The sequence below is a fragment of the Danio rerio genome, chromosome 15, assembly GCF_049306965.1.
Source record: "Danio rerio strain Tuebingen ecotype United States chromosome 15, GRCz12tu, whole genome shotgun sequence".
NCBI lineage: Eukaryota > Metazoa > Chordata > Actinopteri > Cypriniformes > Danionidae > Danio > Danio rerio.
The window spans coordinates 31,927,721-31,955,705 of NC_133190.1; the positions used below are offsets into that span (position 1 = coordinate 31,927,721).

The following is a 27,985-nucleotide window of genomic DNA, read 5'->3' on the forward strand; positions in this document are numbered from 1 at the left end:
GCAGTATAATATACAGTATTACGCCTTGTGTGGCTCGGAGGATGAAAATAGATAACCCAAACATTATTTTTTAAATTGAGACATTAAATGACATTAGCTGCTATGGATCGACACAGACAACATAGGTTGCAAAAAGTGGTTTGCTTAATTTACAATTAAGATAAAAAAGAAAAAAAAATGAATCAACTAAAGTATATTTACAATTAATTTAAAATAATGTACAATTAATACAAAATAACCAGACAAATCAATTGCATCAAACCTTATAGAGGGAATGAAAATAAGCGGTGCCAAATCAAAGAAAATAAATTAAACACCCACTAACTAAACACTCCCCACCTCTAAATAACATAAGATAAATCCAAAAATACAACATTCGGCATTACACGCCTCTCACTAAACTGCACTCACTAGAAAAAACATAAAAATGGTAGCACCTGCTTCCGAACTGATGGATTAACAGAGAATAAACTTGGGTTGTGTAAAATGCAAGTCACTTGACGTACTTCACTTTCACTTCCCATTTAACAGATTTAAGCAGATTTAGCTTGAACGTTCTGAATAAATGTACAACTAATAAAAAAAAAAAACGAATAAAACTAAAGTGAACCAGAGAACAGGACAGGCACATGTCACACGGAAAGACAGAGCAGTGACAAGAGACAAGGATCCCCCCAATCTGTCATCACTGAAGCTCTTAATTGACTCCCATCCTCTTCTGATTGATCCACTCGTAAAACTCCACGAGCCAATCGGAACACATAGATTTTAGAAGAACAGCAGACAGCAAATAAAAACGGAAAGGGGAGGAGCAAACAACAGAGCAACACCCCCAGGCATGTAACAATCAGCGGTGCACAAACCTGTTCCTGGAGATCTACCTTCCTGCAGAGTTCAGCTCCAACCCTGATCAAATATCAAATAAATTGAGTGTAGTTAACTCAATATTTACTGAACGTTAATTCTACTCATTTGAAAAGAGTTATGAACTCCGTGTTGAAGGTAATGAGTTAATTAAATACCTCATTACACTCGCACAACTTAAATGCTGAAAGTGCACAGTACTCATATAGATACGTTTTTAAACTCAAATGGCTTGTTGCAATCGGGTTCCTCAAACTGTTTGAGTTGCCTTAACATTTTGGGTTTTACAGTGTATACACACACACAGTGATAACTAAACAAAATACTTAAGTCCCATTTCTAATATAATGTTTCACAAATTCACAAACGTTATACACAAAACTTTTACATTTTAGAATGGGAGTCCCTCATACAAGGATCATCTTATTTAGTGCTCAGTGACATCAAATACCCCTACTTTAGAAAGGCACTTAGCTTTGTAATGTTTACTTAACAACATACACACTTGCTGACTGTTTTGAAAGTGTACACGGGTCAAATGAGGAGTCATCGATTCCAAGAATACTTTGAGAAGATCAAAGTTCAGATTAGTCACTGTGGGTCACTGTGCAGTATAGGGTCAGGCCAGACATTCATTAGCCCATATCCAGCTGTGTCCCGGGTGTCCTTTATCTGTAATCAAGATATGTTTATTCTTCTTTGTTTAATGCATAGACATTAGTGCTGATGTGTCAATATGAGAACACTAGGTTATTCAGAAACTCCAGGACATTAAAGTGTCAGCCACTGACAGTAAAACTTTTCTCTTTATAATGTTTTTGAATGAACATTTTTACTGTATACATGTGAAATGAACAGAATAATGAGCATAAATTGATTATAAAACAAAAGGGAGAGTGAACCGCTCATTAGAGACTTACAGACTTTAATGTATTTAGGTGATGTTCATAAAATCAATCAACCTCAGCAACCGAGAATTAATTAATTATCAGCCATATTAACCATAGTCCTCTTTCTGAGGGTCTTTTTGATTGTGGTTTCCTCGCGTAAGCTTCAATACAATCCAGTACAAGTAAGTAAGGATCAGTCTTTTATGAGTAAAAGCACTTTTTGTCTAGTATATCACTTCCATGCAGTTAATTAAAGGACATGCGCTGAGCATCGGGGGAGTTGTGATGTTATTTATGTGTGTTGAAAGAGCTGCCTGAAGACTGCCAACAAACGGTATTATCCTCATTGCCTAATGCAGTGAGCGAGGACAAGAGTCCACGAGGGGGGACGTTCTGCTTTAGAAGACTTTAATCAAAACATTGCAGGTCTGTATTCTGCTTACTTTTTTTCTGCTAACTAGCTCAGCAGCTGTAGATAGTTCAGCTTTATGGCCCTGATATACTCACAATACAGTTATTTTATTTGTTCTTTATTTAGAAGTAAAATTAAAGGACTGGTTCTCCCAAACGTTAAATTCTGTCATCATTTATTCACCCGTTACTTGTTCCAAAATTGTTCGAGTTTTTCTCCTGTTGGACTCAAACAAAGATATTTTGAAAAAGGCTGGAAACCTGTAACCATCGATTTGTTTTTCCCACTATGGAAGTCGATGAATACAGGTTTTTAGCTTATGCCTTCTTTAGTAGTCAAATAGGTGTGGTATATACTATTAACAAACGTCCTATATATATATATGGCATTTAGATTTAAGGGGTCATGAACTGCTCAACTGGCTCCAAGTTGATGGTGCTTTGCTGCTACGCTTTTATGCCATTATGCGGCATTATGCAGCATTGACAAACACGTTTTATAGTGCAGCACTTTCTGCATCTGGTGTGAAAGCCACTTCACTAATACTCATTCATCAATTCATTTTCTTTTCGACTTGGTCCCTTTACTAATCTGGGGTTGCCATAGCTGAATGAACCGCCAACTAATCCAGCACGTTACGCAGTGGAGGACCTTCCAGCTACAACCCGTCAATGGGAAACACCCATACACTCCCATTCACACACATACACTATATACAACTTAGTTTACCCAATTCACCTATAGCACATGTCTTTGGACTTGTGGGGGAAACCGGAGCACCCGGAGGAAACTCGCACAAACATGGGGAGAACATACGAACTCCACACAGAAATGCCAACTGACCCAGCCGAGGCTTGAACCAGCGACCTTCTTGCTGTGAGGGGACAGTGCCATCCCCACTAATACTCACTACACTGCAAACAGTCTATAATAACAAAGTAGTAATAACCATGTAATAACTGTAACTCACAGCTGTGTGGCGTAACATTACTGTCGCATCTATAGACCTTTTTCTTGGCAGCTACAAGGAGGGCGCCATAGCGACTAGCGTCTTCAGGTAGAATGTTTAGAACTTCCGTTTACAGCTTTTACAACTGGTAATTTGCGCTTCGAAAACGTATTTCAATAGCGTTTTGCATGGATTACGGAGTGTTTTTGTGACCCACAACATTGAAAAGTGCATGTTAATGCCGTTTTAATCTGTCATGTGGTTCAAGCGCGAGAGAAAAACGTTCTCCTAGTTCACGTGTCTGCAGTCAGAAATACAGTGTGTGTTTGTGTGTGTTGTTCCCCGGCCTGTCAGCTGTTAGCTTAGCGGCTCTTCAACACACACGCGCACACACACATGCAATACTTCACTGAATTATATTCTGGCTAATTTGCTGTTCATTCCAATCGCGAGCCGTTAATGTTTAATTTAGTGTGTTGTGTTTACCACAGTTTTTTTTTTCTGTCATTTCAAAATGTCACTATTTTCACTTTGTCACAGTTATTAAATCAGTGTGTTAATGGGACAGTACAGTAGGCTATGTGTGTGTGTCAAACATTTTGGAGAATTACATTTGTTTGGGTTGGTTATATATTTGAAAGAAAGAAAAACTGTTGACTTTACCATCGACGAATCTTCATTTAAACATCAGAAGATGCCGTATGACAGTTGTTTCCCATCCTATTAGATTTTTAAATCCATTTTTTAAATGATCAGTCCAGGAGGTGGCGCTGATCGACAACAGTATTAGTTGAAAGATGATGATAAAAGCAGGTAAAATAGATTAAAACTATCATTTCAAAGCTGTCCAAAGGTGACCGTTTATACGCATCAGCTGCCGACCAGAAGTTCTCAGCATTCTCCTTGCGCATACACGCAAAGCATAATGGGTAATTTTGTGTTCTGAGAAACCGGTCTATACTCAGCATTTTATTAATTTAAATCCTGCTTTGAATTATGTCTCGTAGGGCTGAATGAATCAATGGCAATTTTTCATTCATATTTTGTCAGTAAAGCTGGCTGTGTAATCCGCTGTAAATCTTTAGCACCTGCTTTCAGATGTAGCCGCGTTTGCTGCACAGAGCTATAGTTCACTATATAAGCTACACAAAAATCAGACCATTTAGGCTACACAAAAATCACAGACAATTTAACCAACATGATTTTGAAATCTGAGATAATCATTTTGCAATTTGCCAGCTGTTTGCATCGCTTCTCTGTAAACTAAGGCTCTGTGTTGCTGCTACATCTGAAAGCATGTGAAAATAGCATGTTTAATAGCATACGTTTACCCCAATCTTACCTCGTAATTTAAATCAATAGTTTGAAATCAATCATTTTATGAGATGATTCTGTAGTTGTTCAATAGTTATTTTTATTCAGTAGAAGCAGTTTAATATTCCGGTGTTTGATTTCCAGTGATTTGATGTACTACTTGTGGCACGGTGGTGCAGTGGGTAGCGCTGTTGCTTCACAGCAAGAAGGCTGCTCTCTCGCATTCACACACATACAAGCCTCGGCAGGGTCAGTTGGCATTTCTGTGTGGAGTTTGCATGTTCTCCCCGTTTTGGTGTGGGTTTTCTCCAGTTTTGAGTTTGCTCCAGTTTCCACTCAGTCCAAAGATATGGGCTATAGGTGAATTGGGTAAGCTAAATTGGCTGTAGTGTATTTGTGTAAATGCAAGAGAATCTCTGACAAGATGTGCAAGACAATCGCGGCTTTTGCTGAATTGTGATCTAGATTTCATTCCAATTAATCATGCAGCAGTTGTTTGAAGACAAATCCATTGTAAAAGGCCAAAAAATAGACAATTTCTTACCGACACAGTCTGGAACTAAATTGATACAGTTTTACACTTTTCATTGATAGTTGATACACTTTTTTTCTAATGTTGGCTAATGCAACTTTTTTTTTTTTTTTTTTTTTTTACACAAGATATGCAACACAGCTTTTTGTTTTCTATAGAGCATTTTTATTGTTGGGCTGCATAGACCTATGTCTTCCTTTATTTATTTTTTTTACTACTACACTGTTAGCGAAGCAGTGATGTAAAAGCTTTAGTGAAGGTGGAGTTCAGTGAGAATATTACATAATAAACTTGCTCCTTTCACATCCTGTCGTTTTGGCAGATTTACTTCAATATTAGCTGACTAACGTGAAAATGTTGTGTTCGGAAACTTCTTGGATGTTTTATAGCATGGTGACCTCATTTATGTCAAATGTTCAAGTAAATTTAGAATTCTCCGTTTATTTTGATTCTTTTAAAATACAAATATCAGGCCTGTAGCCAGCCTGGTGAAAGGGGAGGTTCTTTTTTTTTCTCAAAAATGTGACCTTTTTGAAGTTATTTACTTCATTTTCTATTTAATTATTTAATATCTATTAATAAATAAATCGAGTGGTCATCATAACCACACATTTTTATGTACCAAAAATAATTCCTAAAGATTTAGAATCAAGAAATGTGAACAAATACTTATTTTTTAAATACAAACTTATTACATAGGAAAAAATAAGAATCTGTTAAAGCTTAAAAATTAAAAACTGTAGCCTATTGTCATTCATCAGGCAAATAACAAACAATAATAATAATAATAATAATAATAATGATGATGATGATAATGATGATGGCGAAGCAGTGGCGCAGTAGGTAGTGCTGTCGCCTCACAGCAAGAAGGTCGCTGGTTCGAGCCTCGGCTCAATTGGCGTTTCTGTGCGGAGTTTGCATGTTCTCCCTTTGTTCGCGTGGGTTTTCTCCGGGAGGTCCAGTGTCCCCCACAGTCCAAAGACATGCAGTGCAGGTGAATTGGGTAGGCTAAATTGTCCGTAGTGTGTGTGTGTGTGTGTGTGTGTGGATGTTTCCCAGAGATGGGTTGCGGCTGGAAAGGCATCCGCTGCGTAAAAACTTACTGGATAAGTTGGCGGTTCATTCCGGTGTGGCGACCCCGGATTAATAAAGGGACTGAGCCAACTAGAAAATGAATGATGATGATGTTGATAATAATAATAATAATAATAATAATAATGTAGAGCTTCATGATTTTTCTAGTCCCTCTTGAAAAAGGTACATTTGAATATTCATGGATAACAACAATAACCAAATTAATATTTAAATTTATTTTACAACGGGCCGCTTTTGGTGCTTCACACCTTTTTATTGGTAATTTTTTCTTTTAAGAATAAGGTCCAAGATTTAATTAAAGTTACTTGTAAAATGTTTTCTCTATTTTAAAACTTACATTAGGTCAGTAATGGAAGATGATTCACTTATGTCAGATAGTATGTTTTCTTGCACAGCTGGATGTAGGACTAATCATGAACAATAATTGTTCGCATTGGTCAAAACTGATTAGCTGAAGTCACACTGAAGCAACAGCTAACAGAGGATTCCGCTTGGTCTTAAAGCCTTTTTGATGGGTTATTTTTACAACTTATGATGGCATAGCCTCATAATGGCCTTTGTGGGAATGTGTACTTATGTTCTGTGTACTCTTTCTTATGTCACTGAGTGAAATGCTACTAAACACCATCTAGTTATTTTCCTTTTCCATGATGTCTCCAAGCATTTGTGGAGACCAAAAACAAACAAGTGTAATTCAGTCTTTTATATGTGTGTGTTTTAAATTATGCTAATTAAGCTACTAAAAGTCCTGAAGGTGCATTTATTAAATGTTTACTTTTGTTCTGAGAGATAATTGCCTTAGAGCATTGTTGCTTTCAGATATGTTCTCTGTAAAGGTCCCTGTGGGAGACGAAAGTTGGGACACAATTGCTTGTCAGAGAATCAGGCTGTAAGATGAGACTGAAGCGAAAGGAGAAGACTTTGTGTTGAAAATCGGTGACACAGATTTTGACCGTGGTCATGTTGCTGAAAGGAGCAGGAGAGATGGTTGTCAGAGAAACCAAGATAAAGTTGGAGTCTTATCATTACTGATTCATGTCGATTACGAAACGGGGAGTGTCATACAATACTAGGTAAACTCCATTATTTGGAGTTTCTATAAGTTTATATATAAGAATCAGTCTGGATATAAGTTTGAAAATTCGTTGCAAACTACAACATCCATAAAAAAACATCTAGCAATTGCTTAGCAAAGACCTGGCAACCTCCTAATAAAGTATTTATTTATTGCATTTTTTTTAAAGCAAAAAAGTATTTAAAAAATAGTAATAGTAATCAAAATTCTTTTTATTTTTTCCACCATAGCCTTGATGAGCATGATGTTAGACAAAGTTGTAATAGATGTGTGAATAATATTTAGATTTGTTTTATTTTTTTATAATTTATAATCATAATTGGTATCAAAATAAAATATATTCATAAATTGTATGATTTGCTTTTATAATTTAGATTTTGCATTAAAAAAATTTGTGTGTGCGGTAATGCATGGTTTTTTAACACATGCAAAAAATTCTTTCCTTACTAGTTTTTGTCTTGTTTCTAGTCTAAATATCGAAACATTATTAAATCAAGAAGCATTTACTGGACAAGTTTAAAATATTGTCTTGTTTTTTCGAAAACCATATCTCAAAATTAAGTGAGTTTTTCCTTAAAGCGAAATAAGCTTGTTTTCGTTTTTTGAAAATTACAAAAAATAAGCTCTGTGTTCAAACACTGTTCATTACACTTACATGTTTTGTCCAGCCGGATAATCCTCACCTGATTTGTTTTAGGTCGTAGAATAAAACGTGAAAGTATCCTGAGTTTGTGTTAGCCACGAACCTTATTTAAGCGATTTAACTGAAATCCCATTGAAAAAACCCATTGACTTTGGGACGAGGGAACCGTAACTGCTAAAATGCTCGCTTCCGGGTTTTTGCATACAATTTGACGTCATAGTTCCTCCACTCTATAGAGGGCGATGATTGGTTCGAACCAAGTATATCACTTAAATTAATGATGAAAGATCAAAGATGTCATGTTTTACCCTCTGGTACAGATATCCAGTCAACACACAAGGATCTAATCGCTGTGACGTAGCTTCAAAATCTCTTTACAAATCGAAAGAAATTTGCTCAAAATAATGCAGAAACAACAAATTTTCACTTTTTTTGTGCAATATATGTGTCCTAATAGTGTTTTTAGCAGCGTGGGACACATATATGACTGTCAACATTTCAAAAAATGGGCTTTGTGACCCTTTAAAGGGATCAATTTTGACTTATTTCTGAAAGCAAAAATTTTTTTTTGCTTGTATCACTATAATAATAATATAAATAATAATAATAATAATAATAATAATAATAATAATATTTTTAAGAGAATGTTGCCTTGATTTGACAAATTTTTACATATGTGGACTAGAAACAAGACAAAAACTCTAAAGTAAGAAAAGCATTTTGTTTGCAGTTTGGTATTTCTATGGAGAACCATTGCTATACCATGCTGCCACCTACACACTACATGAGCTTGCTTTTTAACCTCTTCTGGATTCAGAACATAGTGTGACATAACCAGATGGAGATCCTGCCTGTGTAATCTGTGTTTCATTGGATCGATGCCTAATATAATAAAACGAGTAAAAAGGGTGCAGAGATATTTCCATTTTAATTCCGCAAAAGGACACTAAGCCTGTGCCCTGGTTTCCTGTTATTCTCTGGCTCTCAGCTGCTCGTACTGTGCTGTCAGCGATTTCAGCTCAGTCTTGACTGTCCGCAGTGGGATGCCTGACCCCGTCCACAGAAACAGCCAGTTCAGCTGTCTGCCAGTGAGAAAGACGTACACGGACCACAATGCACTGTGCTACCAATTCAGAATGAACACAGCTAATGTAGTTTCCTGTCACTTCTAAATGAAACAGGATATGCAGTCTTTACTCACACATAAATATTTGACCTTTGCCCCATGCTGCCACAGTTGACCGTTTCTGAGACACACTAAACTCTGAGCTGTGAGGCTGGTGATGATTCAAAGTGCATCCATATTTCATGACTCCAGACTCAATCTGAGGAATCACTGGAGCGAGGAGATTTGGTGTGGAACTCAATACAAAGGCTTTGTGCGTTATTCCCAGAACAGCATGACGTACAGGGGTCTGATACCACCAGTTCTGTTGAATTATTCTATACCGAGCCTGCCTTTGTGTCTGGCTAAATAAGTGTGTATTTGTGTGTGTGGGAGACACACGTGTGATTCTCCTGTTTAAGCCGTAAGCTGGGCTCCACTGAAAATAGATCCTTCCTCAGTAATTATTGAGAGTTTTTCCATTTACGTATCCCAACACAAAGGACACGTGAACAGGAGTGTTCTTTTCTCCCATGGGGCCCGGTCTGTGTCAATGTAGCTTGCAAAATACAATGGTGGTAGTAGATTTACAGTGTTCAGTTATATGCACTACTGCTCAAATGTGTTTAGCTTTTAGATTTGGAGATAGCTCTGATTTTATTTTTGGAATTTTTGACTAGGTGTCCTATACTCATCAAGGTTGCATTTATTGGTTGAAAATTAGAGGATAAACTAGCAGCGCCAACATACATATGTTTTGGATGTCCCGACTTCCAGACCATTCATGATCCCATCCCTCCTGTCTAAAGTCAATTTATTTCTGGAGCATGATTAAAACATCTACAGCTGAACAATGTTGTAAAAGACTTGAGCCTGGTTTATACTTCTGCGTTGAGCGATCGGTGTGACCCACATCACATGGCTTGCGCATGGCTGTGCATTTATGCTTCTGCGTGCTGTTTGTGTTGCTCTGCAATAACACTTCTGAAACGCTAGCTGGCAGTGAGGTTTTTATGTGCCTCTGTGTGTCGAGTTTCTTTGCTGGTGATTTGTTTTTTCTGAGCGCTAACCTTAATGTACAAGTGGCTCAAACTAGCTCATTTTGAGGTGGGAACCGGGGCATGTGCAACAACTTTAATAATCAGCTAAACACAAAACAAAACTTTCCATCTGTAGCTTCTTCACGGGTCTCGGCACTTGTAAACACTCACTCCAACGGGGTTGAGCAGTTCTTGGTCCCGCTCACACTTGTGAGTGCTACCAAGCCGACCAATCACATAGCTTGCGCTAGTCATCGTTGGGACGTGTAGTTAAATTTTTTGGGAGGTGCGCATCAGCGTCAGCTATGTGTACACACGCAAGCTGTGCCCAAGCATAAGGCAAAGGTATAAAGGCTGCACTCACACTACGCTATCCGAACCGTGCCCAGGCGTGTTTCCCGATTCATTTGAGAAGTGTGAGTGCTCTGAATCGGGCTCTGGCGCGGTTCAGTTGGCTGGCCCTGGCCCTGGCCCGGTTGGAAAAGGTGTGCCAGAGCACGGTTCACTTGGGCTTTGATGCAGTATTCTTGTAGTGTAAGCGCACCTGAGAATTAATCATTCTTAATTTTCAATGAACGCAGACTGTCATCATTTATTAAAGATTTAAATTTATTTACAGCTGCACATCAGCTGCACCTTTAGGAAACCTTCTAATAAGTGCAGCACAAACACTTTTATGATAATTTATGAGAGTGAAAGTTCGGCAAAGTGTTTGACTGCGTCACTGCATCCTAAAGGACTAAAAATAATACAAAATGTTATAGCTAAAGCAGTCTTCACTGTGCTGAAAGAGAGCGCTCCTCTTCCTGTTAAACTGAACAGTTGCAGCATCGATGATGTAAGCATGCTTGGGTCCGGTAGATAACAAAAGCAATGTGCAGGCCGAGGGGGAGAGGGAATTGGGGACAATCCCCAAACTGTACTTAATGTGAATGCGCCCTAAATCAACCTTTTGGGTGCTTTCACAGCTAGATGTTTTGGAACCTGGTTAATTTACCCCTTAGCTCAGTTCATTTGGGCGTATGTGAATCCTGCATATGTGTTTCCTATCGAATACAAAAGTAAAAGCATGCTGGTTCACTGAACCATTACAAAAAAATACCTACGCCACTTCTGATATAGAATAGAGATTTTTTTTATAACCCTTGATAATTGAAATGAGGTATATGAGAAATTCTTACCTCTGAATTATATTTGGTGATGACTATGTCTGTGGGTATCACCCTTTAAAATTAAAGCACGATCACTCCTAGATTTAATTTTGACTTTGGAACATTCATTCATTCACTTTCTTGTTGGCTTAGTCCCCCTACCAATCCGGAGTCACCACAACGGAATGAACCGCCAACCCATCCAGCACGCAGCGGATGCCCTTCCACCCGCAACCCATCTCTGGGAAACATTCACAAACACTCATACACTACAGACAGTTTAGCCTACCCAATTCATCTGTACCGCATGTTTCACCTGTACCACATGTCTTTGGACTGAGGAAACCCACACAAACGCAGGGAGAACATGCAAACTCCACACAGAAACGCCAACTAACCCAGCCGAGGTTCGAACCTGCGACCCAGCGACCTTCTTGCTGTGAGGCAACAGCACTACCTACTGCACTACTGCGTTGCCGACTTTGGAAGAGTCAACAAGAATAGTCTTTCTCCAACTGTCCTTGCTGTCTAAATACTGTCTTATCCTAATAATGGGAAAAGCACCAAAGATAAATAAAAAAAATATAAAAATCAAAATAATAGACCTGAAAACCTCTTTGTTTGTCAGTGACAGACAGCTTTTTTTTTTTTTTTGCCAGTAATCTTTTACACATAATGATAGTAAAAACACTTTTTTTATTTTTTACTCATGAAGAATTTGATTTTTTTTTAAGCAGTTTACTCCAGTCTCTTTCAGGATCTTCTCAAATACTCTATTTAGTTTCCCCATTTCTATCTTTTTTTTTTCTTCTGATGGAGAATGACTGAGAAAACCAATGTGTGGTTTACATGCACCATTTACGCAAGACAAGTGTTTGCTGACTTCGACCATCCAACATTCATTCATACAGAACATTTATAGGATGTGGTAGTCAATTCCTTTAATAACAAATTGTCTGTATACATTACTATTTGTTTAGCCTACAAACAGGAACTGCTGCTGTTTGAACATTGCTAGTGTTTAGCAAGTGTTAAAAATACTCCATGGTTGACCAATAAAGAGTTAGAACAAAATATGCAATTAACGTGACAAAAAAAAAAACTTTATAGCTCAAAATATTTTGAGAATAACCTGGAACTGTAGTGAAGGTTCAGGTAATCATTTGTTAATGTGATGCCATGAAACAAATACAAACTTAACTATTAAATATTAAATCTGAACAAAGTATATGTGTGCATCTGATCTCCTAGCTTGTATGTCTTACAACTCAGTATCAGTTACAATAAATGTGATTAATCCTGAATCATTTCACACCACTGTTATTCGATCGGATAATTAGACAGTTCCTGTTCATGCTTTTTATATATATTTTTTTGTTATTTTATTTATTTATTTATTTTATTATTTTTATTTCATTGTATTTTTTTACTTAATACCTTTTCTTTAAATATTTTATTATATTTTATTTTATAATTTATTATATTTTATATTATATTATATTTTATTATATTGTATATTTTTATTTTGTTTTGTTTTATTTTAATTTTAATTTTGGTTTAGTTTATTTTTTATTGAATTTAATTATTTTTTATATTTAATTTAATTTTGTATTGTATTATATATTTTTTATTAAATGCAATTTAATAATTTTCTTATTTAATAAAATTTGTAAAAATATTTTATTTATTATATATTTTAATTTATATTATAATATATTATATATTTTATATTTTTATGTTTTATATTATATTATATTGTATATTTAATTTGTTTAATTTTTAATTTTATTTTAGTTTATTTTTTATTTTATTGAATTTTTTATACTTAATTTTTTGTATTTTATTTAATTTTATATTATATTATAATTTTTATATTTTTATTTTAGTTATTTTATTTTATTTTGGAGCCAAGCTTTCAGTACAAGATAAAATATATTAAAAGCAAATTGGAAAAATTTGGCCATACAAATCAGTAGTATAACTTACTAGCCAAACAAATTTTAAGGTGTTTTTTTTTTTTCATACAATGAATGCGAGGCAGTGTAACCAAATCTGGCAGGTTGCCAACATTTATACACAATAACTATCTATATGAGCCAACTAAATTGAAGTAAATCACTGAATTTTCACCATCTCTGGGTCTGGCGAAAACACTTTAGTATGCTAAAACATTCGCCTCTTCCAGTCAGCAATGAGGGCAAGGTGTCATCACAGACATGATGCACAATGACAGACAGTGACTTCAGCCTACTACAGGTACAGAATCGCCCCAGATTCAGCCAGAGGATACCCAACCAATCAGTGTTCACCCCCAGGCTGAAGACTGTCATCTCCGGTTGATCGAAAGAAACCCACAGACATGTACATGCCTCTTCAGACAGCATCAGCAGCAAACTGGGGCTCTTAAACTCTCGCCATCCCTCTGGAATACAGATTATGGCTGAGATTACTTTCTGTTCCCAAGACACGGTTTTGCACATAGTAATCCGTCTGATGCAGCGCTCTCTTCTTAAACTTGGATTCACGTGCTTTTACATTCTTGACACTGTCTCTCCGGTGCTATTGCAAACATTCAGGATTTAGATCAGAGCAGCAGTTTAAAATGCTTTTGATGAATTTATCTGTGAGTGTTTAGGAGCAAGGTGACCTACAATGGGTGTTCTTGTCAGATTTAATCTCTCAGTGTCTGTCAGCATGGCGATTATTAGGTTATGGTTATTGCAACCTGGAGAAAGTTGCAGCCAGTAATAATAATAATAAAAACTAAAATTGCAATTATAATAATAAAAAATATGAATAATAAAATAAATATCTATTTTTGGTATTTTTTTCAAATGACATACAGTTCATGTTTTTTAATGTTTTTCAGGAAGGGAGGTTTGAAATAACACAAGGGTTTCCATTTTTTAGTTATACTATCCTTTCAAGTATTGATTTACAGAGATCTTGGCATTCAGTGCTTTTAAATACTGATTTATGTAAATCTAACATTTCCTTCCTTATCTGAGATAACATTTCATGTTTTAAATACATATTCAATTTTGTCCCAATTTGAAATTTGCAAAGGCAGCTCATGAAAGTACACTTTGTGACAGCCGACACAATGCTACACACAATTGACTCAGTCATTTTACATAACAAATAACATCAATGGAATCACTATGAATGGAAATAAATGGAGTGTAGTTTCAAGTGGAAATGAGTCAGCAACACATCATTTTCCGTAAACACCAATACCTGCATTGAAGATTACCCCATAATTAAAACTGTATTCATAATTTAGTCAACCTTAAATGGATACAAACCTTTCCGTTTCTTTTTTTCTTGAAAAAAAACAAAAGATATTTTCAAGCATGCTAGAAACTGTATTTGATGACATCCCTTATAAGAAAAAATACTATGATACCAATAGCTTCTGGTTTCTAACATTCTTCAAATTATTTTGTGTTCAAATTAAACAATTGAAAGGTAAGTAAATGAGTTTTTCTTTTTTTTTTTTGTGTTTAAGTTGTTCTTTTAACAAATTATATTTAGATTGCAAATGTGCTGCTTGGTAATAGTTAAAACACACACACACACATATAAATATACATACCTCAACTATAACAACCGCAATACTATTATGAGGCAGTGCATTCATTCGAGGCAAAAAATTGTACTTAAAGAGCCTCTATTTTGCATTATTAAAGGTCATATTTTGGTTTTGGGGGCTCCAACAACCAGCTGATATGCGTGCAAGGTCAAAAAACACTCTCATCGTCTTATAATATGTATTTATTTGTACCTAATTATCCCAACGACTACCATGTGATTTATTCAGCAATTCGTTTGTTCCGAAACCTCTTTTTAGCTTGAAGCCAATCTGTGCCAAAGAAACTGCTCCATATGAACTGTTACAGTTCCCATACTTAATACTCTCTGCGGCTCCTTCCTTTAATAGTAAAAGGTCGGCGAATCCTGTGCTGCAGCGTAGATCAAAAATCTGAAAAAATGACAGGAACAAACACACCACTAGGTTGGCTAATCTGTGGTATTGAAAATGAACATTAACCATTTATTGCTCACAGCTGAATCTTCATGTGTCAGTGATCGTCATCTTCGTGTCATGATCAGTCCTGTGATCCTCCACACTCTGATAGTGTCTGAAGGGAAAGGCGCGTGCACGTTTTTACCAGAACCGGCGCTTTATTTTCGGTGATGTGCCATATCGATGACAACACGTTCAGGCAAAAGATCCAAACCCAACTCAATTTATTTATTCAAGCATTCCATTAAAGATACAATAGTTTTAAACACGGTGCACTTTTAGATTTAAACCTCAGCTGGAGGTTTTCATTCACTTAGAATTGTGTTACATGTAAGGTCATTTTCAATAACCCATTATAGGGTCTCTTTAATAGTGAATGTGTTCACTATTCTAAAGAATAACTGCTGTTTTGTTTAGACATTAGGTATGTCCGAGCATAACTCTCAGGCATTGTCGAGCTACAGTGAAACTACTCTCAGAACCAAAAATATCCTTGCGCAAATGCCAACACTGTAGTGCGAATTTACACAGCCCTGTTTGCCTTGTTACAACTGCTCTATTCAGTCTATTCAATGATCTAACTAACCCATGTTTATTCATTCTTTGCATAATCCTTGACACCTTCACAGTTAGGTTATTTTTTGAGGCGCATAATTGAAAAGTGTTCCTGCACACCAGTAAAATAAGTGCACTATGAAAAGAAAGTGTATCTTTTTTTTCTTCTTCTTTTTTTTTTGGTACAGTGTGTAATGGATTATGTTCCACATCAGGTCAGTCCACTGTGCAAAAAGGGACCTGATTTTTGCACCTTGCTTTCTGATGGGATGTACTCCTCAGGGACTGCTGCTTTGCTATTCCACTACCTTTCCCACTACCATTTTTCCCTCTGCTCACTTCCACCCACTGCTTCTCCTTCACACTCTGACATCGGGCATCCGGCCTCCCCATGTTCTTTGCCCTTTGCCGTTGTGCACTGGATATTTAGCAGTCAGTGGGATTTTGAACCACGGTTGATGCCTCAAGGGAGCAGGCATGCATGGAAAATTCTTACTGTATGAATAAATTATATGATTCTGTGGCATCAAAGTCAAGGTACTCATAGGAAAAGCTGCTTTTTGCTTTCTGTAGGCTTGAATCTGTCATGGGTTTGGTTCAGCTTGGTATGGTTGTTTGCTCAGGAAATGCTAAAGAAGCTCTTGGCTAATTTTCATAATTGCAGCCAGAGCTTGGCAGATTTTAGTCTGAGATATTGTAATTATACCCATATTTCAGATTATCAGATAAGGCTGTTTAACTTAATGAAGCTAATTAAAGGCAGTGAGTGTAACCATGGCCATGTCACCCCACCTTAACCAATTAGCGAGGGTCCAGTGTGTTTACTTTTACAGCAATAAAACAAATGTGCCGTGCAAAGCTTTACTGGGATCGTTTTAAATGGAATTATTGTTTGATTTTAACTTGGTTTCCTAATAATTATTGTCTTTCCTGTTTTTACCTCCTTATCAAATGTTTGAACAGGCATGGCGAATTATAGGTTTGGAAGAAAATGCCCATTAACCTGTTAAAAAAACATTCCCCTTAGCATATTAAGTGGCATGTGACATATGGTTGCTGGTTTCTAAACTAGTTCTTACTGGTTCTTTTCTGGTCATGTGTTGGTCCTAAGCTGGTCCTAAGCAGTAAAGAACCAGCTTAAACCTGTTCACATGCATATGCTATGTTTTTTCCAACAGTTTTTGCATATTAATCATTTTCATAACTTTATTTGCATTTTCATTACATTGTGCCCATCAATGTAAACTTAGGTAATTGTAGTTACTGTATGTTTGACCACTTTTATGTCAAAACAACAAAGGAATTTAGATGTCTCAGTTTATCCTTTATAAACAAAAGAATTAGGCATTGTTAAAATACAGTGAACATGTTTTGAGCTTGTTTATGACTTCATCAGTTAAACTGTTGCATGTAAATGCTCATATGGTCGAATTCATTCCAAAAATCTCAACGTACAGTACTGTCTGTGTACTGATTCTGTATCTACTGATTCTGTACTGCTTTGTACCAAAAACACGAGGATTATAATCAAAACCTTAGTTGCCATTCACACCCTTTTAACTTGCATACTTGTATTGTATTGTACTACTGTATATTGTATTGTATTGTATTTAGTAGTTCTTGTAAATTGCACAAATGTGTTACCATTAAAGTGATGTAGAGCATGACAAAATACAAGGGAAGGATCTCAATGAAATTTGAAATTAGTAGTTATGTTTCCATCTAACTATTTTTATGGCTTATATAAAATTTTGAAAGGCCAATATATGCATATATTTTGAAAATTCATATTAAAAAAAATCTTATGAACACAACTGAGTATAATAAACTTAAAAAAAAAATGTGTATCAATTATAATCGAAACACATTTACAAAACAAATACCATGCGCATCAAAAGTCATGTTATTTTATTTTTATCCCCAGATCATGTGATGATTAAAATATATTTTCTGTCAAAATGTACACAAACTGCTGTGTCGTACCTTGTGTTTTATCATGATATTATTATATTATTAATTTATTATAAAAATGGCTCGCAGTTGCTTCTCCTATCGCATCGAATTCTGTTTGTCTTTTGAGTATTTGACACTAGTTTATCATAAAGTTAAGATTTTGTTCTCTTTAACCCATTTGGAGGAAACAAATGATCACAAAGCGATATTCAAGTTTTGTGTTCCTTTAGATGGAAATTGTTAGTTTCGCAATACAAATTCCTCTTTGCCTTCAATAAATTATTAATTTGCTGCCATCTCAGATCAGCAGGAATAAAATGAGCGCTTTTTAAAATAAGCTTTTCAAGGCTTAATGATGAGATAACGTTCTCGTTTAGAGCACAATTTGCTTTAAATCTCTGCTGTTAAGATGTCTCCTGCTTGTTGCTCACTGCCCCTGATGATGTCATGGCAATCTGTTCTGCTGCTACAACCACAGCAGTGCCAAAAACTCAGCCATGTTTATCAATTCATACACTCAACTATCATCTCATTACGGTTCAAGGTTATGAGGGACATGAATAAACATGAATAAATCCCTAACTCTTATTAAACTCTCGTGAACTCATCCTGCAGTGAGTGATGCTTCAAATTATGCAGAGTGTTGAAGAGTGATGCGCTTTTGCTTTTCAAAGCAGTCTGATTTGTGATGAATTATGTTTTTAAAAAGTGGTTATATAAACTTTTTAACCATAGTATATGAAAATAGAAATGCAATGTTGTTAATTGATGAATTATGTGTCATAACATGAAAGCTATTATCTTTTTGGTAAATATTGGTACTATTCAAATAAAAGCTGTGCCTACAGTAGTTTCCATTAGCAGCTGCCTAGCACCACATGCTTGTACCTTAGTGACCACATAGCAAGACCTTGCATCCGCCCACAATGCAGGTCAGTGCTAAACATTCCTCTTGTTTTTGTCTGATGTCATTTTTAAACTCGTCGGAAAATTGTTTGCGGAAAAAAACAAATCCGCATTTGACATTTGACCTGTTTTATGCTGTTTATTGATTTGGTGCATTCAGACAGGCTGCGAGGCTAGTGGGAGATCTCAGGTTTAGCTGTATTTATTTGTGTGTGATATTTTCTGCCTAGAATTGACCATAATCCTCTTGATCCGTCTATATTTAGGTGTTTTTGGATGATGGGGGCTTAGGAATTAATACATGCTTTCTAAAGGCTTTTTTGTGAGCCAAGTAAATCTTTCGTTTCTGGAAAAAAAAAAAATAATTGCTACTCCCTCGTGTTAGACTGTGGTTTCATTCTTTGTGTTGTGATGAGGAAAAAGATTGACAGCACGAGTACTTTGTGTCTCCTCTGAAACTCTTATTGCAATAAGTGCTGTCATTCTGCATTGCCTTTGATTTCGCAACAAGAAACATGATTTATTTTTTTAATGCAATCCAATGGATTTTAGTTTTATTGTATTAAGTAATGCTATTTTAAAAAGAATATTTTAAAGAGATTTTTTTATGCTAATTAGGTCATTTTTATTTGTTTATTTCATATATACATATGGTTGAAGTCAAAATTATTAACCCCTCTGTTTATTTTTTACCCCAGTTTCTATTTAACAGAGAGAAGAGGGGTTTTTTAAACACATTTCTAAACATAATAGTTTTATAACTCATTTCTAATAACTGATTTATTTTATTTTTACAATGATGACAGTAAATAACATTCGACTAGATATTTTCAAGACACTTCTATACAGCTTAAAGTGATATTTAAAGGCTTAACTGGGTTATCTAGGTTAACTAGGCAGGTTAGGGTAATTAGTCAAGTCATTGTATAACAATGGCTTGTTCTGTAGACTATAGAAAAATATATGGCTGAAAGGGGCTAATAATTTCAACCTTAATGTTTTTTTATTTTTTATTCATTAAAAACTGCTTTTATTTTAGCTGAAATATAACAAATTAGACTTTCTTAAGAGGAAATAATATTATCTGACATACTGTGAAAATGTCCTTGCTTTGTTAAACATCATTTGAGAAATATTTTAAAAAGAAAAAAAATTAAAAGCGGAGCTAATAACTTTAACTGTGTGTCTTTGTGTGTCTTTGTGTGTTTGTGTTTGTGTGTGTGTGTGTGTGTGTGTGTGTGTGTGTGTGTGTGTGTGTGTGTGTGTGTGTGTGTGTGTGTGTGTGTGTGTGTGTGTGTGTGTGTGTGTGTGTGTGTTTTAGAAGTATATTTTGTTCAAATTTTTGTTTATATTTTTTATGCATAAATAATATGATTTGTTTGTCATATATTTAAACAAGAACTTGAACCTTACAAATAGCAATTTTACAAACAGTTTTCCATTTTAATCTATGAATTGAAAATGTTATTAACATTAGTCCATTCAAAAAGAAATAATCAGTTTAGGCAGAAATATTGCTTTAATGCAAACAAAAAAGTGCGTGGGAAGTGCCAATGATATACTGAAATGGAACTGTATGTCAAAGAGAGTATTCTTGAATCCTTGTGCATGTATGTGGGAGAAATGCTAATAGGAAGAGTTTTATTCTATGAAAGTGGAGAAAAATCCCAATATGGCTTTAGCTACTATAAAGGGTAACATGGTATTAAATGATGTTGACAATTTATTGCATAATTTATTATAAAAGCAAGCCCTTTTTTGATTTTTAGCAAGACACTTGCAGTTAATAAATAAGGATTTATGTACCGATGAAGCATAATTGGTATGTGAGTAAAATGTGTGTAAATTATATTAATCTTATATCACTCTCTTAATGTAATAGTTGAGAAAGCTGAAATGAGACAACAGAAAGACCCTTTTATACTGTATACCCTGCAGAGAGCAGAACTAATGTTACGCTAATGAATCTATGATGAAGGCAGATCTCACTTTTGAAGCAGCTCTATTCTGATTAATTGAGTTCCATGTGAGTATGCAGTCATTTCCTGAGGCTCTACAGAAACACTGCATTAAATTCCCCTCAAATCTTAAACCCAATTGAAAGTATTTAGAATTATTGTCTTCTAGCTCTAATCTAGATGATCTTTTGGCATGTTTTGTCACTGTAATTTTATGCATGACATAATTTTGCTAAGTACAATGTGATCCTGGAACATTTTTTTTTTTTTTCGAAAATGTAATTATGCCTATTCCCTACCCCTAAACACAACGATAACTGTAAATTATAATAGTTAACAACAACAGTCATGTACAAGTGCATAGACTGTAACTGTAAGCCTGAACTTAACATAGACGGTAAACATATCCCTTAATTCTGTTCCAGGATCAACATAGATGTTAATCTGGGAACATGTCCTACTTGGTGAAATCAGCTGTGCGGTAATTTAAAGTAATTCAATATTTTTACAGTGTGTTGCCTCAAATGCAAATAAACTGCTGCTCTCCGCCCTCTTACAAGAAGAGGGTGGGGCCTTTTCACCTTGTGCCTTGGACGCTCCAAACTGCAAACAAAACATCACTTTGAACTCCTGAAACTGCATGTAAACACAGTCAACTGCCAGAATGTGCAAACACACACCAATTATGTCAAAAGCAAACAAACACGCAAGTTCAGTGTTTATGTCTGTGAATGTAAACAGCCGGACAAGACAACACGCTACTAACCCAACTCAACTAGGCCTTGCTGGAAATATTGATTATTGTGAGTTTGCAGGTGTTTTTAATGCATAGACGGCAACATTATGCACTAAAGAAAGCTGAGAATTGTAAACTGCTATTTTAATAATATAGATTTATTTAAAGTTTTTATATGTTTTTGTTTTTCTATTCCAGTGGGAGTGTTTGTGGTCCCTCATTCTCTTCTTCACTTTCTCCTTGTTACTGGTGTGGTTTTACTTCTGGTGGGAAGCCCACAATGACTACAGCGAGTTTAATTGGTGAGTTCACTGGACACTTTCACATACACTTCACTGTAGCCATGTGTCAAAGAAACTCCCAAGCTTTCCTGGAAATTAATTTTAATAACATCTACGCTTAAAGCAATCCAGAGTTCATGTAAAGGTCAGATATTACAGATTGCGTTTAACTTTAATGCTGTGAATACGCTGCACTGTTTTTGCCTTGTTTACAGAACGGGTCAGTGTTATTTAAATTTTTTTTTTTGTCTGAGCAAAAACTAATGACTCTCATAATCCCCCTGCCAAAGGATTTACAGAAGACAACCAACAAAACGACGTTCAGTGTAAAAATGATTTCTAGACCAAAATCTTTTCTGGCAGATTTAGAAAATGACATGTTAAATGACTATTTAAGGATTACGATGCAGCCACCAAATACTAACTAATTATCATTGTAGATAACTCATTCATTTGTTGAACAGAAAGTAATATATTTTAAGGATTTTTGATATCTAAACAATTAGCAATAATGTATATAACAAAATAATAACAAAATGTTGTCAGGCAGATTGAAAACAAGAAAACTTGACTTAAGTGACAATTTAGGTTCCCAGTGCAGCCCCCAAATACTAATTGCTTATTCATTCATTCATTTTCCTTTGGCTTAGTCTTTGTTTCAGAGGTCTCCACAGTGGGATGAACTCCCATCTATTCCAGCATTTTTTTTTTACATAGCGGATGATCTTCCAGCCGTAAACCAGCACTGGGATCACCCATACACATGCACGCACGCATACACGCACACACACAGCTTCAGGGGTGCCCAAAATTTTTCTTATGAACGGCCTAAAACCAAACTTGATTGAGTGCCATCGAAAGTAAATATAACAAACTGCACTGTAAAAAATGCAGGATTCCACACAATTCATTAAGGTTGTCTCAAACCAAATCGCACATTAAGTGGATTAAACAAAAAACATTTAAGTTGTCCCAAAAAAATCTCAAGAATTGTGTTAAGCTCATTTGCATGAGTAACAAGCAGCAAAATTATTTTTTTAAGTTTTCGTTACATTAAAGTTGCTATGGGTAATTTCTTAATTTATTTCATATTATTAATAAACAGATTTAATCATATTAAATAATTCAATAGATTTTTTTCTTACATTTTATAATGGGCTTATAATAAAAACTTAATTCTTTTTTTTAACACAATGGAGATCAATGGCGAATGCACTAGCCGCACCTGCCTCTGCTGATGTCTTCTGCATTGTCTTCTATTAATCAGTGACAGTGTATTTTTTAAATCTGATTAATTTACAACATTTAGTAGAATCAGTTTTTTTTTTTTTTTGTAGCTCAACAATTAAAAAAACTATCAAAAAAAGGCTACCTTCTAAGACTGAATGGCGGCCAAATTAAAGGTTGCCAAGGGTCCTCCTCACAGAAATGCCAACTGGCCCCAGCTAGCCACCATGCTGCCCTACTAATTACTTGTTATTTTAAATCCTACAAACCACTAGGATTTACCTATTTGTCAGAATTTGTTGTGTTTTTTTAATAACTCTAATTATAATACAATTTACTATTCACTGACTTTTTAATATAATTTCTACATAAACATATAGCTTTTACACTGAATAATTTTGGAACATTATTTCAGCCATATTTTGACTTTTTTCCCCCCTAAAACTTATCCGGAATGTTAAAATAGACACTTGTGTTTAATATTCTTTCTATGTATATTTGATGAGCAGACCAAAATATGATGTCTCTTCATTGACTTATAAAGTTAATTTGTAATATGCAATAAACCTCCATGAGACAGTGTGACATTAACACAATCAAAACACACATACATTTACATTCCGTGTTGGTTTAGTCATTAAATCATGCCCTGGCATTTTTACAGTACTTGTTACTGTATAATCATCCACTTTCCAGGAGCTACATTCTCTGTAAAACTGCTTGAGGACATTAAAAACAACTTTGCAGTAAAGCTATTGTTTGCTTTGTGTCCCTCAAGGTCGTTTTCTCCACATCTGAATTCCTTCATCTTCTGTTTTTTCTTGCCTTTTCATTGTCACCGCTCTCCTCCCCCAGTCTCAGGGGAGGCTCTTGAGTCCTTGATGTTACTATAGAGGACAAGAGGCCTGATTCTCAATGACTTCCAGTGAATGTCCTGAGGGATTGTGCATGTACAATCTGTGATCACCCTCGAGTTGCAAACTAGAGGGCAAACACTAGATATGGTTGCTAATGCTCACCGATCTGCAGTACAGCCAATCAATGCTGAAAGTGTAATTATGCGGTAAAGTGTCTATGATCTGGCCGCCCATTATCTGTTCTGATCCTGGACTTAGAGCACTATTCTACATTCTGTTGCGAGTATGTTAGTTTGGTGGTTTTTAAAGGCATCTCTTTGGAGACGTTCACACAGAATGCTTCATTGCATCTAAAAATAAAAAAGCATCTCCTTTACCATGTTGCTGTCAAATAAAACAGTAGTCATGACAACCTGCTACTGTAAACAGAATGCATTGCTTGTCCTGTCTCTGAGTTAGCAGTGCTGTTTGTAAAAGTCGAAATACTTTTAACTTGACATGGCATCTTATGGCCCGTTTCCACTCAGTGGTACAGTACGGTACGGTATGGGTCGGTAAGGGTCACTTTTATCAGGCTTGCGTTTTCACTGCCAAATGGTACCAATGGTACCCTTTTGGTGGACGTGGTGTATGACAGAAAGTTTCAGGTGACAGGTCTCGCTCGAGAAAATGTCAAAGTAAAGCTGTACGGGTCGTTCACAAATCATATGAGAAGATGCTTTATATACATAAATACTTGTGTATAAATGTTCATTACTAACCTTTCTATGAACAGGATTTGATTATAACTGCAGATCATAGATGGGGTGAAATAACCTTCTGTAACGTCTGCAATTACATAAAATAAATAAATAAATGCAACATATATGAACACATACAGACCCCTACAGTCTCTGATATGTTACAAATTACAGAAACTACACACAGCATACGTTTAGTCCTTATTTGGGTTTAGTCCTTATTTATTAAAACGACACTAAACATAGCCCACAGTCTGTGCAAACCTCTCATCTGTAACTTTAATCTTCAACAGCACTTGTAACCTCTGTTAGAAAGTAATTCTGTCATTCCGAGTTCACAATAGTTCAAAAGGTGATGATAATAGTTACCCATGGCAGTTTCCTCATGTTTAAGGTTGCTGAAATGATCATTTGCTCATTTGATTTTTCATGCTTTTCCTTTGTTTTTTCACACGTCACTCTTGTGTTTGTTCATTTCTGAGAGGATTGGATGTCAGAAGCACTTAGCAAATCATGCGCACTGTATTATCGTCAGCTTAAGAAGTTTGTTATATTAAATATAGACGCACGACGAGCGTGAGAATGTGAAACGGCTTGCACTTTAGACAGCCTTGTTAACACCTACGGTGCACAGGGTAGATTCTGCTCTTTGGCTTTGTGGCTGTTCGTCAAGACTACGACAAATTTTGTTTAAACTTGGGTTAACTATGGCTCATTATTATATGTATATATTCTTATGGAGTAATGTCTCGGCTGTGTTTTTAAAAACGGCGCTCCTTAGTTTTCATTCTCCTGCTTGTGTAAGTGCAGGTGACATTTCTCTGTAAACCAACATCGTTCAGCTGCGTGTCGAGCTCCACCTTTTTGGTACCCTTTTATTGTGCTAGGCACCCTTTCAAAAGTGGTACAGTACGGTTCGCTTTTTGGTACCTTTTGACAGTGGAAATGGCCATAACAGTCATGCACTTACCTCAGTCATGTTTACATTGAAAAACAGTGGAAAAGTAGTATTGGAATGGAAAAATGTGTTTTGTGTGAATGGCTCATTATACTCATGAGGTTGTATTATTTGATGCATACAGTGATGCTGTGAAATATTACTACTGTCTAAAAATGTTCTTTATTAATGTATTTTATTATGCAGTTACTCCAGTTTAGAGACCAACATAATGCTTCAAAAATCTTTCTTAGACTGCTGCCATACTAGCAAGGGCATAGAATTAGCATGGATGGAGGGGACGTGTATCCACCAACATCTGCAGCTCTGTCATCTCTCATTAACATGTATGTTTAGTACAGAAAGGGTAAAATCTCGTTCATAACTCAAGCTCTACCTAAACTGCAAGGAAATTTGCCAGTCAGGCTTACTCTGCAAGACTCAGGTCAGACATGGACATAACGAGCTACATTTTAAAGGAAAGTGTAAGTCCCTTGAAGTCAAGTTCGCCATGACTCCATAATAGTAACCATGGCTGTGCAATGGGCTATATGCACAGCTAATGTCTTTAGCCAATGATAAACTTTCGGTGAAAGGTTTATGTGACTATTTTCTATATCACACAGACCCTTTTACAGCATTGATTATTTAATTTAATTAAGATACAATCAGTTATATAGACTTAAGCATTCATTTAGTTGTTTAAGCGTAAAACGAGAGTAAAGACAGTGTAAACGCTAGCGGCCTTCAGTAGCAGCAGACTAGCGCAGAAACTCAATTGCAAATGCTGGGGTAACATAAATTTCCATATTTTTCAAGACATGGAGTAAAAAAAAAATATATTTATTGCAGTGCTTATTTTCTGGTCGCATACCCACTTTATATTGTATATCAATCAGGCAGTCAAGATTGCTGATTTGTAAAAAGAAATGAGATCTTAAGTGTGGTGATTTTGTAATGGAGCTTCATTTCACCAGAAATGCTTGTACTGGCTGTCTAAAAATTTAAGTCTGTGTGCATATACCATATTCATCCAAATTTAGTTTAATTTTTGGCCTCCCAAATGATTATGAAAAAACAACAATCACGATAAAATAGTTATTTCGTCACAATTAGGGTTAAATTAGGTCCCCACCAATATCAAAAGCAAATTGATGCTCTTACACACTAGAGCAGGGGTGGCCAACCCTGTTCCTAGAGAGCCTCCTTCCTGCAGATTTCAGTTGCAACCCATATCAAACACACCTGCCTGTAATTATCACGTGGTGTTCAGGTCGTAATTAATTGGTTCAGGTGTGTTTGATATGGGTAGCAACTGAAATCTGCAGCAAGGAGGTTCTCCAGGGACAGGGTTGGCCACTCCTGCGCTAGAGCATGCAAAATTTTTGCTGCAAAGAAAGAAAAAAAAAACAGTGCGCTGCAACAGGGGTACTGATTTAATAATAATAATAAAAAAAACATATTTCCAATATTCAAAATTTGCTTTAAAATACTCTTTAAATGCAAGTACACTTTAGTGGGGAAAAAACAGCACATGACAGCATTAAACCTATTCTGGAATAATTATGTACATTTGCACTGACTAGTTTACACTCTTGTTATGATTAAATAACTTGTCTAGGGAGAGAAAACGTAACATTTACAATATTATATTATCACTGTAGAAAATGGGTGGAAATAAACAAAGACACACAATCTTAACACTTAATTTGTTTATTCCTCTATAAGGAAAAGGATAAAGCTAACAAAAGAGAGGCATGTGTGCACTTTGTACAGTGCATTTAAAAATAAATATAAGCAATCATATTTATAACATATAAATATAAACAAACCAAAAGTTACAGAGGGGGGAAAAGGAATTAGGGTGGCGCCAAACCAAAAAATTAAACAAAACTAACAGCCACATAAACTAGAACACAAGATCCCCTCTAAACTTTCTAAAGAAAATAAAAATGTAAAAAAGAAACTGAAATCTTCAGTGTATGTAACGACAATAAAGTACACTCCCTAAAAAATAATAACCAAAAATACATAAAAATGGCGCTCACCCACTTTAGTGTTTGGTGAACAATTCAAATAACTACAAGCAAACTGTATGTCATGTGACTTGTTAATCTATTCCCTTTTCCACCAAGAAGGAATAATAAACTTTGTATTGAATTTACAGTTGTTTGGGTTAGTTCGGAGACACGAAACAAATCATAATACAAAAACAGAAACGAGCATACACGGCACACACTCATACAGCACTGAACAAACAAAGCGTGCCTGTCCAATTTAAAGTCAGCGGAACGAAGCCTGATTGGTCCACGTGGAAACGCCCTAATAAGGAGTGACAGGCTCGGGATCCAATCAGCACGTATCAGAGAAGAAAAAAATAGCTGAACGAAAGGTGATAAAGCAACAGAGAGGGAGAAAGTGACAAAAATCCAAACTCCCACAGACTGTAACCCACTAAAAAGATGTACATGACAATCAGTAATATTATGAAATTATTACTCCACGATACAATAAAAACAACAGTTTTCACTTCTGATCACAGCTGTTGGATCTCCATGTTGAAGATAGCCAACAGTGACCCTGATACAGTGCTCTGGGGCCTCATGTTTTTATCTCCCTTTGTTTCAAAGATACGCACTAGCCAGATGATCCTTTTTGTAAAACAGATGCCTCTGTCATCTTCCTCTTCTACTTATATAATCCTGAGCTCCTGCCAGAGTGAGAAATGTTGAGCCTGT

The 27,985-nt window shown here is 35.8% G+C and overlaps 1 protein-coding gene across 12 annotated transcripts in view; it reads left to right on the forward strand.

The window, feature by feature from the left end:
• The window catches only part of gdpd5b (glycerophosphodiester phosphodiesterase domain containing 5b), a 96,698-nt gene that overhangs the window by 35,562 nt on the left and 33,151 nt on the right, over positions 1 to 27,985 (forward strand). For all 12 annotated transcript variants that reach the window (XR_222296.5, XR_222297.5, XR_011006479.1 and 9 more), the window contains one exon: positions 21,404 to 21,507. Coding sequence is in view for 5 of the 12 variants with exons in the window: in XM_005157743.6 (XP_005157800.1) it covers positions 21,404 to 21,507 (104 nt within the window). In the remaining 7 variants the exon portion in view is untranslated. The remainder of the gene's footprint in view (positions 1 to 21,403; positions 21,508 to 27,985) is intronic.